Below are 14597 nucleotides of genomic sequence, written 5' to 3'. Positions count from 1 at the left end.
ATACATATGTCTCCGTGGGACAGGGAGGGTGGGAGGAAGACACAGAGTTTCAGTGATTTTTAAACGCGTGCCCAGCATCTTTCTGACGTGAGGAAAATAACTCATGATGATATAGTCTCTCTATTCATTTCATTCATACAAACATTTTATGACAGTTATGTGTCAACAGACAGTCTAGGTGATACCTTGTCTCCGCAGTGTTCACTCGTCTGGCCAAATCCAACCACAGCTAATAAGGAACCCCTTGTCTTCGTCTATCTTAGTGGCGTCTTACGCCAAAGTTGAATGATACACGTTAGTCAGCCCTGACCCCTCTCACCAAACACGCAATTCACAACCACGTTCCGAGCTAAGCAGGAAAAATACACAACACGGATGAGGCTCCTTTTCTACTCACTTGAGACAACAAGACATTTAGGAATTCACACCTCGTTGAACTCGTTTGGATCTTTGAATACTTGGGCTTCAAATTCTTTCTGGTTCTGCAAAATGAAAGTGTTCAAATTAGTACAGACTTTCAAAAAAATAAACAAAAAATGTTCCTTAGGCCTCCTAACATCCAAAGAGATGGGCAGTGACCGAGGAGGAGTGGGGTCGGGGACCTGGGAGGGGCTGCGTGTTCACCCGCAGGCGTGGACTCTGCTCCAGCCCAGCGCTGGTTCTGGGCCCACAGGGTGGGCGAGACCACATGGCCTGGCTCCCAGGAGCCCCTGCCATGAGCTTAGGCTCTCAGCCAGGAGCCGGGAGCTCAGCTCACTGCAGTGGGGGCTGCAGGAGTGTGAGCGCATCAGGGGTCCAGGGGGCTCAGCACGAAAGGGAGATGCCTCCTGGCTCGGGAGGCTCTGGATGGAGAGCAGGGGGTGGGGGAGGGACGAGGTCGAGCGAGACAAGAACCCAGGGGCCTACCGCCTGGGCTTTCTCAGCAAGGTGGGGGTGACCTTGGCAAGAGCAGTTGCAAGAGGGGACGGGAAGAAGCGATGGTCGTGTAGGTCATAAACATGGACAATTCTTCCAAGACGCTTGGCTGTGACAAAACAAGCCTTGGACAGGAAATAGAAGCAGGTGTGGAACTAGGGGAAGTTCTCTCCTTTGCTTCCCTCCCTCCCTCCCTTCCTTCCCTTTTGTTTGTCACATGTGACAGGTTTAGGTCTGTTTAAATTCTGATGGGAAGGTTTTAGTAGTGAGGAAGGAGGTTGAAGATGTAGGGTAAAGATGAAGGTAAATGATGGAGTTTCTGAGGAGATGGAAGGACATAAATCCAGGACTCTCCCTCAGGCACTTCTGAGATCTCTCCACCCATCCATCCACCCACCTTCCATCCAACTATCCACCTGTCCATCCACCCATCCACCCACCCATCCATCCACCCATCCACCCACCCGTCCACCCATCCACCCATCCATCCATCCATCCACCCACCCTTCCATCCAGCTATCCATCTGTCCATCCACCCATCCACCCATCCATCCATCCATCCACCCATCCATCCATCCACCCATCCACCCACCCGTCCATCCATCCACCCGTCTATCCATCCACCCAGCCACCCATCCACCCATCCATCCATCCACCCATCCACCCATCCACCCATCCACGCACCCGTCCATCCATCCACCCGTCCATCCATCCATCCACCCATCCATCCATCCACCCGTCCACCCATCCACCCACCCGTCCATCCATCCACCCACCTTCCATCCAACTATCCACCTGTCCATCCACCCATCCACCCATCCATCCATCCACCCATCCACCCACCCGTCCATCCATCCACCCGTCTATCCATCCACCCATCCACCCATCCACCCGTCCATCCATCCACCCGTCCATCCATCCACCCATCCATCCATCCATCCACCCACCCGTCCATCCATCCACCCATCCATCCATCCACCCATCCACCCGTCCATCCATCCACCCATCTATCCATCCACCCATCCATCCATCCACCCATCCACCCATCCACCCGTCCATCCATCCACCCGTCCATCCATCCACCCGTCCATCCATCCACCCATCCATCCATCCACCCATCCACCCACCCGTCCATCCATCCACTCGTCCATCCATCCACCCACCCGTCCATCCACCCACCTGTCCATCCACCCACCCGTCCATCCATCCACCCATCCATCCATCCACCCACCCGTCCATCCATCCATCCACCCACCCGTCCATCCACCCACCTGTCCATCCACCCACCCGTCCATCCATCCACCCGTCCATCCATCCACCCACCCGTCCATCCACCCACCCGTCCATCCATCCATCCATCCACCCATCCACCCATCCACCTGTCCATCCATCCACCCGTCCACCCGTCCACCCATCCACCCGTCCATCCATCCACCCATCCATCCATCCATCCACCCACCCGTCCATCCATCCACCCATCCATCCATCCACCCATTCACCCGTCCATCCATCCATCCACCCATCCACCCGTCCATCCATCCACCCGTCCACCCGTCCACCCATCCACCCACCCGTCCATCCATCCACCCATCCACCCGTCCATCCATCCACCCGTCCACCCGTCCACCCATCCATCCACCCGTCCATCCATCCACCCATCCGCCCGTCCACCCATCCGCCCGTCCATCCATCCACCCACCCGTCCATCCACTCACCCGTCCACCCACCCACCCGTCCATCCATCCACCCATCCACCCGTCCACCCACCCACCCATCCACCCGTCCACCCACCCACCCGTCCATCCATCCACCCATCCATCCATCCATCCACCCACCCGTCCATCTACCCACCCGTCCATCCATCCGTCCACCCACCTGTCCATCCATCCATCCACTCAACATTTACTAGGGACCCACCATGTGCTACACACTACATGTGAGGAAATATGGTGAAAACCCCCCAAGTTCCTGCCTTAGGGACCTCACATCTACATGTCAAGACAGACAGTAAGTGAGTAAATATATTCTGTGTGACGATAAGAACTGTGAAGAGAAAGAAGCAGGGTCGGGGATGGAGGGGAGGAGAAGTTAAGATGATCAACAGCATCTGAGCAGAGACTGAACGAGGCGAGGTCTGGAGGGGACATTCTGGACAGAGGTCACGGCGAGCACAAGGGCACCAGGGAGGCAGGGCAGGTGGCCGGGGGGGCTCCAGGGGAAGAGAGGACAGGACACAGCAGGAGACGTGGCTGGAAAGAGAGAAAGGGGCCTCGTGCAGACTTCAGGGCCCGCCGGGGAGGGGCTCGAGCACCAGAGGGGCCTGAGAGCCTTTGTGTTTTTACATATCCTGGATATTGTGGAGGGCAGTCAGTAGGGGGACAGCAGTGGAAGCATGACCTGGGCTGGGTGACTGATGACAGCGACTTGATGGGGGCTGGTGGCCAACAGACGTGGGAGAAGAGATTATATTCAAGGGTTTATTTTGAAAGAGTAGCGAAAAGTGTTACGAGAGAGAGGTTAAGGATGACTCCTAGGGTTTTGACTGAACACCTGAGTGCGGGGGGTGTCATTTATTGAGTTAGGGAAGACTGGGGGAGGGGCAAGTTTGGGAGAAAATCAAGAGTTTATTGAGATCATTTACTCCGTATGTTGAGAAGGCAGCTGGAGATACAGACTAGAGACTGGGGTGGGTGGGTATAGGGTAATATTTATATATCACATCCCTCCATCTGCCTAAAATCTTCCAACAAATCCTCGTGATCTTCAAGATAAAATCCAGCTCCGAGCTCCATGGACTTGGCCCTCTGTGTCTTCCCGCTTCATCATCAGTCTCATGAACCTAATACAGGTTCCTTTGTATCCCCTGCTTCCCTCGCTCATGCATGTCATTCTCTCTGCTCGGGCCCTTCTCCCCGGCTGACCGCTGTGTCCGCAAAGACCCGGGGACACTTCCTTGTCCTTCCAGCCATACCCCCATCTCCCTGCAGCCTGTTTCCGTGCTCCTTATTTATTTTTTTGGTTACACAGGCCTCTCACTGTTGTGGCCTCTCCCGTTGCGGAGCACAGGCTCCGGACGCACAGGCTCAGTGGCCATGGCTCACAGCCCAGCCACTCCGCGGCATGTGGGATCCTCCCGGACCGGGGCACGAACCCGTGTCCCCTGCACCGGCAGGCGGACTCTCAACCACTGCGCCACCAGGGAAGCCCCCTACGTGACATTTTGGTCACTGTTCTGTGAATGTAGTGCCGTTACCTTTGGGTCAGGAAGACACGGTCCAAATGCTTCCAGCAGAAGAGTCTCCTCCCTCACAGCCTGTTCATAGTCTGCGAAGGACAGCTTCCCGTCGTGGTCGTGGTCCTGGGGGCAACCGGCCACACCGCAGTTAACATGGAAAACATCACAAACACACACTGTCTTCTCATGGCCCAGTGTTCACAAAGAAGACGTCAGAAAAGTATGAGGCTAAGTACTGAAATTGAAAGGAACTGTCATATTATGATAAAAGAGCACAGTCCGAGTGCTGTCTTTCACCAGGCAGGAAACTGAGAGTTACTCTAATTTGAGTTCTTATTTCTACCCCACATCTGTGGATTTCACGAGAAAACTCTAAATTACCCATCGTACCATTTTCTTCAGGGTTATTTCCACCAGGTCTTTGATTCCTTCGTCGGGGTCCTCCTCGGACGGCTGCTTCAGGAGGCTATCCTTCAGCATGTGGAACATCTCCTCCTTCGAGATGAAGCCGTCGCCGTTCAAGTCAAACACGTCAAAGCAATCTTCAAGAAAGAACCGGTACGAATGTGCTGCGGCCAGGAAGGCGGCCTTGGTTCTGATGGTGTTCAAGGCCCAGGGCTCCAGTGGTGTTTACATCAAGCCTCGGGCCTCAGGGCAATCAATTCCCCTAACAAATGCCTGATGTCCGCTTACTGAACATACTCAACAATCCTTAGAAAGTTTCCTACACTTAGCTTCAAAGAGCAGGCCAAGGAGCAACGACTTAACATTCTCACCGTGAAAACCTTGGAAAACGGATTGAACTGCGCCTCTTAAACAGAGTTCATTGGGATGAATTAGGAATTAACTAAGAATCAGAAACTTGAATCGATGTTGTATGATGACAATTTGAGTAACAAAATATGTAAAGCACTTACCACCTTCATACGTAAACGCATGCGTACGTGGTCCGCACGTGCACCACCTGCCTGTGCGGTCTGGCTTGGCATGGATTCCGCCTCAGAACTTCTTGATTTGCCTTTTTATTAATTTTTTTCAACCCTTATTATTGACCTGAATTTGCTCCGTAAAAGAGGCTGATGGGAATTCACACCAAGCAAACAACACACAAACCCACCCCACTGGCTGGGCTGGAAGACATTGATGATTTTCACTCTTTCGAGGTACTTATCGTAAAGTGCAAACCAATAGGATAACACGAAGTCTTACATTTCATTTTCTCTTCCAGAGTTCCTCGAAGAAACACGGATAATCCATACACCCACTCTGATACAGTTATGCAACCATCATTGTCTTTGTCAAACCCTCGGAATACTAAAAAAAAAGAGAGAAGTAAAAAATGTGACACTTGTGCTGCGTTTCTATTCTCGGTGACGGACCCGCACAGGGCTACGCACTTCTGAAATTTAGGCGAAACCTCACGCCCATATGGTCCCATGTTCTCATTTGATAAAGGAGGAAACTAAGATGTCGTAACATCGGAAAACTCTTTTACTTAAGCGTTCACGTTTCCCTTCATACTTTGTGGGAACAAGTAAATTCTGAATAGCTAAATACATGAATCAACAGTGAACGTATACACATATAGGTACATTAAATTTGTTGATATATTAACATAAAACCTATAATTTTATATTTTGTTACCCAAGAAAAGTACTGCTATTACATGATAGATAAGATTATATCTTAACTTTTATTGGAATACTCTTGATGATGTAAGGAAGTTTAAATGTCCTTTTAAAACGATTATTTATTGTTCTATTTACTAAGTAGGAATATAAATAGCTCGGGTTTTCTGATGTAAAGAAAGGAAACCTAGTTATTCAAGTTGACTTTGTCCTCTTCCTAAATCCACAGAAAGAGTGGTTGCTACCTTCTTCCCTACCGTGCTTCCCTATGAATGTAAAAATTAAACTTTTATGTTCAAATGGATTTGGAAACACAGAACGTGAAGCTTCCTGCCCAGAGTTTGTCCAAACTCCAAACTGTTTTTCCCAGTTATGGCTGGATTTGGCCCGTCTAGACACTGACGTCCGCTCACCTCTGTCCATGATCATGTCGTCCGTCATCCCAAATGTCACGTGCAGGATGTTCCGAAAGGCGTTCCGATCCAGCCCGACGTCCAAACCCTGCCGCTCTGTCACATCACCCACCAAGTTATAGAAAAGATTGATAAGGCATTTCACTTCAAATTTATTAACTGTGAAAGAATGAAATTGAGATGTAACAAAAACGCCTTTTAATCTTTAATGTCCAACTTAAACTTTGCACAAATGAGTTTTGTAGACAAACAACACTGGAATCATGAATGGGCAGCTGTCAACAGGAGACGGTCCTCTTTTGAGATTCATGACCCTCGAGTTACCAGAGGATGGTCACTACCCAGAAGTTCCCACTGAAGTAAGGGCAGCAGCCGTCCCTCCAAACAGATGTAAGTGCAGTCACAGTTAGAAAAAGGACGATAATATTAGCCAGGTCACCTGAATGCGGATTGTGGGGTCTGATTCTGAGTAACCATGGCGATGTTAAAAATGGTAGCTTTCCCCCAGCATTTTGATTATAGGCATTCGTGAGATTTGCAGTTTAACTCTTCCCTGGAAATAGATACCAGCCTCCCCCAAACCAGGCATCGACTTTCATCTCACATTAGCCTTCGTGAAGCCGTGCGCCAGAGTTTGGAAAGCAGAGTCACCTATTTTCCAATAAGGAAGGAGTTAAGCATATCCTAGCACCCAGGAAGGTTCTCGCTGTGAGGGCTGGAAATTAACAGGCAGCCGTGCAGCAGCACTTCGGAGGAAGGACTTTTGTGTCTAAAGGGTGTGCACACACATGCCTGCTTGCACACACACGACTGCAGAGAGGGTGGTGCTGTTCACACTGAGCTAATTGTGTCCCCATCGCTGTCCGAGGTGTGTAGGTGGAAGGATTAGTGTCTGGCATTAGAACATAAAGGTGAGTTTCAATATGAGGTAAAGGTGGAAGATGGGGAAGATCTTATTTCAAAACAAGACAAAATTAAGGTTGAGTATTTTTAAAAGCAAGGACGGAAGCTGTGTGCATGTAAAGGAAAACAGCCCAAAGAAATGGATAAATCCCACCTCATCTTACAGGCCAGGAGAGGCTTGAGGGCGAGTTCCAGTTTGGGGTGCCACAATTTAAGACGAACATTGAAAACGTTGGAAAACAAATGATTTAGTAAATAAATTGATAAATAGTAGAAATAATGTAATGGTTATAATTTTAAAAAGAGCCTTTACTTGCCACAGAAAACGGTATGAATGGTATGTCACTTCAAAAAAAAATTACACATAGAAATACTACAGAATCCAGTGATTCCACTTCTGGGTATTTGCCCCAAAGGATTGAAAGCAGGGACTCTGATACTTGTACACCATTATTCATAGCAGCAGTCGTCACAACAGCCAGAAGGTGGGAGCAATCCAGGTGTCCATGGGTGGATGAGTGGATGAATAAGATGTGGTCCATCCATACAATGGACCATGAGTCAGCATTAAAAAGGGAGGAAATCGTGACTCCTGCTACAACTTGCCTGACTCCTGACTACATCATGCTGAGTGAAACAAGCCAGATGAAAAAGGACAAATATTATTTGATTTCACTTATATGATGTACCCAGAGTGGTGAGATTCATAGAGACAAAAAGTAGACGGTGGGTGCCAGGGGCTGCGGGAGGGGGAAGTGGGGAGCAACAGTTTAATGGGGACAGAGTTTCAGCTGGAAAGATGAGAAAGTTCTGGAGATGGATGGTGGTGACAGCTGCACAATGTGAATGTACTTAGTGCCCCTGAGCGGTGCACTTAAAATAATTAAAATGGTAAATTTTATGTCATGTCTATTTAACCACAATAAAAAACTCTAAAAATAAAAAGTGATGTTAATGGCTGGGGAAGAAAACCTTGCATGAAGAATGATGCAGTCTGATCACATATATGAAATGCTAGCTGAGGGGATGTTGATTAGCCATTTCCCATCTCAGCTGAAATAAAAATGAAAGAGTATTAGCTCAATTTATTCCCCAAAAGATCCAAGATGGGTAATTTTTCCACAGGAAAAATTCTCTTGCTGAAATGTTTCTTATATCATGCCGCAACTAAAAGATCCACGTGCCGCAACTAAGACCCAGCGCAGCCAAATAAATAAATAAATATTGGGAAAAAAGAATACTAAATGAAATTAAGGAAATTCGAGAATGGATTTTCATCTTTTTGTAAGGTGTAAGTCTGCTGTGCAGATCAGATCTGCAGAATGGTGGATTAACTAGACAAACATTTAATATACTTTCTTCTTTGATTCTACAAAATCTATCCATTTCATCTTGGTGGGATTATCACCTGGCAACTAAAAGGAAATCTGACTTTAGAAGAAAGGTCCTCTGTTTAAAGAAACTCAAAATTATTATAATGCCCATGATTAGTCACTATTTCTATAGAATTTAACTGGTAATCATCAAGGTTCTTAAGGTTCACTTTAAAATTTTTATGTAGGACAAAAATCAAAAGAGTTGACTGGTTTTCTTGCTGTGTTTTCGCTTATCTTTTCCTTTTATAAATTTATTTTATTTTTGGCTGCGTTGGGTCTTCGTTGCTGCGCACAGGCTTTCTCTAGTTGCGGCGAGCAGGGGCTACTCTTCGTTGCAGTGCACGGGCTTCTCATTTCAGTGGATTCTCTTGTTGCGGAGCACAGGCTCTAGGTGCGCGGGCTTCAGTAGTCACGGCGCGAGGGCTCAGTAGTTGTGGCTCGCAGGCTCTAGAGCGCAGGCTCAGTAGTTGTGGCGCACGGGCTTAGTTGCTCCGCATGTGGGATCTTCCCGGACCAGGGCTTGAACCAGTGTCTCCTGCATTGGCAGGCAGATTCTTAACCACTGAGCCACCAGGGAAGCCCTCACATCTTTTAATATGTTCACAGAATATCTGCAATACATTGCAAACTCACTTGAACAGGAACTAAATCAAATTCAGTGTTCGTTGTGTATAGCAGTTATTGCACTGTTTATTTAAAATGTTTACTAGATGTTTAAGATCTGGCCTTTTCCCACAAATGAAAGTATTTTAAGAAAAACAACAGAACAAAACTCTCATCAGATTGTAATAACCATGATAATATCTTAAATTATAGGATGACTTTTTTTAGACGTAACTTTTATTTCCAGCACCATCCTGACAGGATTTCCTACCACTCATCATATAAGATACTGAGTATGATTAGAAGGCACTAGATCCCATAATCTCTAGGACTACATGAGAACATGTTTGTTCTTTCTTTGCACAGTGGGAGTAGTCTTGGGATTATGGCTGTGGGATTATTGCAATAAGCACTCAACTTCTAAGATTTCTTGTCACATATCTCCCTCATCTAAGCCATATCCACAGCTTCCTTGCCCAAGCACAGTCCTGTTTTTCAGTCTGAATATAATTCTAAGGTTACCTGTGAAATTCTAGGACCACTTTTCAGACTATGTGTGAGATGGGAGCAGATGTCTTCAATAGGTGTCCATCTTGCCACCTGCCAAGTCTAATCCTTCACTTTGCTGGAAAGTTGGGTCTAGAGTTGGGAACAGATCCTTTACTGTGTGTTTAGCTTTGTTGAGCTTCTTGGATTCCAGGCACATTTCCTTGCTCTGAGATACAAGTTTCTGGGCCACTTCACCGTGTCTGTCCTAAGGATGTTCAACCCCTGATAACCACTTTCCCTTATAGGTCTCTTGGTAATTCCCAAAACTTGGACCTTGCCAGTTGATTTGCTCTAAGAAGAGCTGTTGGTTGGGCTACTTTTCTTGAGTTCGGTGGTTTTTAGTGCTTGTTTTCCACCTGTGTCTGAAGCTAAATCCACATGTGTCTCCAGGGTACATAAATCCCGTTTCTATAGCGTAAGGGTAAGTTAAGAGAAGGTTTGAGAAGCAAGTATGTGCGTGCGTGCGGGTACAGCACTAGATACCTGGATACTGGAGAGTGCCCGCCCCAAGGAGCTGATGTTGGTGTTCCCTTCCAGACTCCTCTTTAGGGTCGGGCGTGGAGAGGGCTCCGACTGCGCTCGGGCTCTGCAGGCGGAACAGTAGCACCGGGCAGGACAGGACCTGGCCCAGGAGCCTCTGCACACCCGGCACCTGATTCTTACTTACAGTGCTTGCAATTTTTAGTTAAGGAGTCCGTTAGCTTCTGCAGCTTCTTGCGGTTCATGCCGGCCGCTCAGGGAACCGGGTCGCGGCCCGTGTCCAGTGGGGCGGCTGCCGGGACCCTCGCGAGGCCTGGGCCTGGGGCTGCCGGCGAGTCTCCCCTGTGCGCGTGCGCGGTCCTAACACACGACGTGGCCATGGCAACGGCTTGGCGGCCGCCGATTGGCTGCCGGGCTGGGGTGGGCGTGATCCTAACCGGGCGACGAGCCATGGCAACACCTGGGCGGCAGCTGATTGGCTCCCGGGCCGGCCGGCACTGTCTCCCTGGGAGGGCCGACCAGGCGCGCTGCGACCGCGTTCCGACTGTGACGTCGGCGGGTGACCCTCCAGGTGTGGCTGGCTCGAGTTCACAACCCCTTTCATGAGATGCACCGTGAGTCCTCAGGGCTGAATTCTGTGGGGATGTCTTGGGTGGTGAGCGCGACACCAGGGAGGCTTCAGATCCTCAGCGAGGTCTGGGAACCCGGGGGTTGCAGGAATGAGCACGTGTGGTCCAGACGACGGCTTTTCGGGCGCGGGAGGGTGAGGGGCTCGCTCTCAGGTTGCCAGTCCTTTTGCCAGGAGGGAGTCTGCCACAGGATATCTTCAAGTTTTTGGTGATGCTGCAGAGAGCAAGAGGCGCTTGGAGTAGTTCCCCGCCCCCTCATTCATTCTTGAGGTGGGGCTGGAGGCTGTCCGTGGAGTCTGGGGAGAGCCCCTGGCAACTTTTCAGCTTGTTAAAGAGGCAACCTCCCAAATAAAGACGAGCTGACAGCTGACACTAGCTCTGGGGTACAGCCTGACCTTGCTTTTCTGGAAAATATCTCAGTAAAATGGATCTTCTACTTATTTGAAAGACAGGTTCTTTGACTGCAAAGGCTAGTCCTTACGTCTTTACTATGAGAGGACTTTCTGCTCTTAACACAGATGAAACACCCTCTTTGAATTAAGACAGCGATAACATGGGTCAGCTCAGCCAGGAGCAAAAAACCTACAATATTCTCCCACATGTCACTTGTTTCGCTTCAGAAGGCAAAAATGCTTTTGAATACAAATTATTCTATAGTGTGTGTACTGTCATTGTTAAACTGAAAGCAGAAAAATTCTGCCAACGGTATGTAACAACCCCACATGAGGTCTCTGATTCTCTTTCCTTGTTTCATTTGTTTGTTGAATGGAGGACTGGGGTGCTGCTTGAATCCAGGGTCGAGGATGCTTGGGGAAGGCAGGCAGGCACTGTATGATCCTGAAGCAGATTCCCTGAGAACTGTTAATTAATATGAAGTGATAGTGAATGTGAGATGGCCACCGTGAACGGTTAAGCGGTATTCCTGTTCGTGCCCTTGTCCGGCAGGTGCGGCGTTTCTAACAGGACTGTAGGGGACAGATGGAGATGGATGTATTCTGACACACGCACTGCGAGACCTTAGTGATCTGTCAGATGCCAGAGCCGTGGCAAATATTTAGTCCTTAGAGATCGTTGGGGTGCTCGTTAGAAAGGCAAGCAGCCCAAAGCGTGGCTGTCTGGGGCTAATAAGGGGAGCCGCTCCCGTCCCTACCAGGTGTGCTGAACAGACTCCCTGCCGGCGTGTCTGGGGAGCAACCTCCTCTCTGGGCGAGTTCAGGCGTCTGGGCAGACCTCATGCACTGGAAGCTTCTCGAGCACCTTTGGGGAGCAAATCCATTCTTCCTTCCTAAGCTTCAGGCCTGGGCCCCGCCATCTGTGTTCCCTTAAAGTGGAAAAGCCAATGGAAGGGCAGTGCCACAGAAGGCTGATTAGGAGTCAGATCTGTTCTAGCAGCAGAGACCCTGCACCTGCCGAGAAACCTTGGTGACGCGTCCTACTCCCAGCTCCCCCTCCCCCCGGTCTTCCTTCTATGTTATTCTTTTAGCCAAAACTTTACAAATTCACCATAGCGTCTCTCTCATGTCTCTGAGAGCATTGTGGAACTGGCCTCACCATACGGTCTTGCAAACCTTTCTCAGGGAAAGCAGGCATTTACTAGGGGCGTCTTTTGTCCACATACTGGCAAACCTCAGAGCGTTCTCTACATTCTTGTGACATCCTGAACTTAATATTTTTAGACCCCAGAACGAGCTGTGGGCCTGATAGAGCCTGCTGAGTTAATCTCAGAGCCGGTGGTAATTTCAGTCCATAGACTTTGTTGCTTGTGGGGAGGAGATGCAGCATTGCGTCCCAAGGGCTTTTTCCAAGAGAGGCAATTAGGCCTGAACAGTTACCTCATATCGAATCAATCAGTATTAGAATAATCAAAAACTGGGCTGAATTTGTGCTGTGCATGAAGTGATCATAGAACTTTCCAAAGTTCAAGCAGCTTTGAGATGGGTGCTTTCGTGAACACAAAAGTACGTTAAAGTGACTATGAAAGTTATAACTGCTTCCTTTAATTTTGTGTGCAAACAGTTTTCTCTTAGACTCACAATTAATTGGAATTTTGCCATAATAAAGAGCTTGGACGTCGAATTGATGAAAGTGTTTCCCTCAGTGTGGACCTTTTATGATGGAGGCGTTTGGAAGCTGTGGGAAATGACATCACAGAATTGATTTCCAAGTATATTACAAGTCTATTATGAAATTACTTTAATGAAAGGAACATATAAAGGTTAGTTATCTACATAATTTTTATTCATTTGTACCAGTTTTATGTTGTAGGGCGAGTAATGGGAAGTTCTGTGGGGACTTGAGCCAACCTTTCGGGCAGGTGACCCTCCTCTGGTCTCTCACCGCTTTCTCTCCCCTGTGCCGCTCCCCCAGCCCCCTGACAGCGCAAGGGGCGTCTCCCTCCAGGACTGCTGCCAGGCCTTCACTCCATCCCCTGAGGCCCCTCTTGTGAGTGAATCCCTCCTGCCTCTGTCCTCCTGCTTTGCCTCGGGACTACCCTTCCAGCGCTTGCCACGCTGAGTGATGACTCTCCTTCTCTGATCTCTCCTCCCCACTGGACTGTGAAGTACCTGATCCCTCACTCCTCACATTTGTGTCTGTTTTTATCTCTGAATCCCTTTGTCTGGCACCTGTCTGTCATCCTTCTGCATTTGCCAGTACAGCCCAGGCTCCGTGGTCCACACTCAGGGAGAGGAGTCGCCTGAGTGGGAGGAACCCCGAGCCCCTTCCTCCGCAGCCCCCGTCCTGGAGACCCCTGTGATTGTACAGCAGGGCCTTTAGAGGGCTGGGAGCGAAGAAGACATTTTCCGAGTATACACACCAAACACTCACTGCTCTTAACACGTCTCTAGGTAATTTTTGGGAACCTTAAGCAAGTGAATGGTGGGGAAGGCAGACACCCGAGGTCTACTGAGGTTGGGGCCCTCACGTCTTACATATGCTTCTGATGCTGGAAACTACGGAGTGGCCTGTGATAAGTAATTACTGTGACAGCAGTAATCAGTCAGCAGGTTGAGTAAGGGAGCTGACCCTCCAAGCCTCACGGAGCTGCCCATGATGTCCTGAGGAACCCACTGGGCTTCCTCCTGTGGCCCGCTGGGTCCCGGGCCCAGAGCCTGGCTCTGGCCACTGTGCTGTCTGAATCACCCTCCAGGGACTTGGGATCTGCCCAGGGCTCCCTTGCACCCGGTCCTGCTGGGTCAGGATTGCCATCCTTCTGAAGTCTGGTCATTAGTGGGTGTGTAGTGCAGACCCCTTGTGATTTTCATTTGCATTTCCCAATGACTACTGAATTGAATTTCTTTTTAATAGTAGGTTGTAAGTGTTCTTTATGTATTAGGAGTGGAACACCGTTATCAGAATAGAGTCTGTGACTTTTATTCTTTTACTAGTGGCCTTTGAAAAGCGAAAGTTTTGAGTTTTGGTGAAGTTCAGTCTACCACAATTTAATTTTGTGGTTCATGCTTTTTGTGTGCTGCTTAAAAATATTTTCCTAATCCAAAACCATAAAGATTTTTGTCCTGTATTTTTTACGTGGTTTATGGTTTTATCTCTTACATTTAGACCGCTGGTTTCCTTCAGTTAATTTTCGTACGTGTCTGAGGTAAGGGTTAATGTTCCCTGCTCTTTGATGGTGCATAAAATATGACTGATGTGTGCACACGGGCCTTGTATGCTGGAGACATGCTACACTCGCATATTCTTCTTCCAGATTTTTTAGATTATTTAAGATTTTCTACATTGATGATCGTGTTCTCTACAAATAAAGGCATTTTTACTTCTTCTTTTCCAATCTGTATGCCATTTTAAATCAGCATTGGGCACGTTCCCTCCAACACAGGGAACAAAGGGAGGTCCCTGCTTTTGCCCCC

At 48.7% G+C, this 14597-nt stretch overlaps 1 protein-coding gene across 1 annotated transcript; it reads right to left on the bottom strand.

Moving 5' to 3' along the window:
* Positions 1-422: 422 nt before the first annotated feature.
* Positions 423-10347, bottom strand: CLXN (calaxin; the record flags this gene model as incomplete). Its single annotated transcript, XM_082674845.1, has 6 exons — positions 423-482; positions 4169-4273; positions 4541-4692; positions 5360-5464; positions 6192-6350; positions 10290-10347. The coding sequence occupies 6 exons, from the start codon at positions 10345-10347 to the stop codon at positions 423-425; spliced, it is 639 nt and encodes a 212-aa protein (XP_082530971.1).
* Positions 10348-14597: the final 4250 nt, after the last annotated feature.

Source organism: Grampus griseus (assembly GCF_964374135.1).
Source record: "Grampus griseus genome assembly, chromosome: 17".
NCBI classification, from domain to species: domain Eukaryota; kingdom Metazoa; phylum Chordata; class Mammalia; order Artiodactyla; family Delphinidae; genus Grampus; species Grampus griseus.
This window is presented reverse-complemented; position numbering and strand designations above follow the sequence as displayed.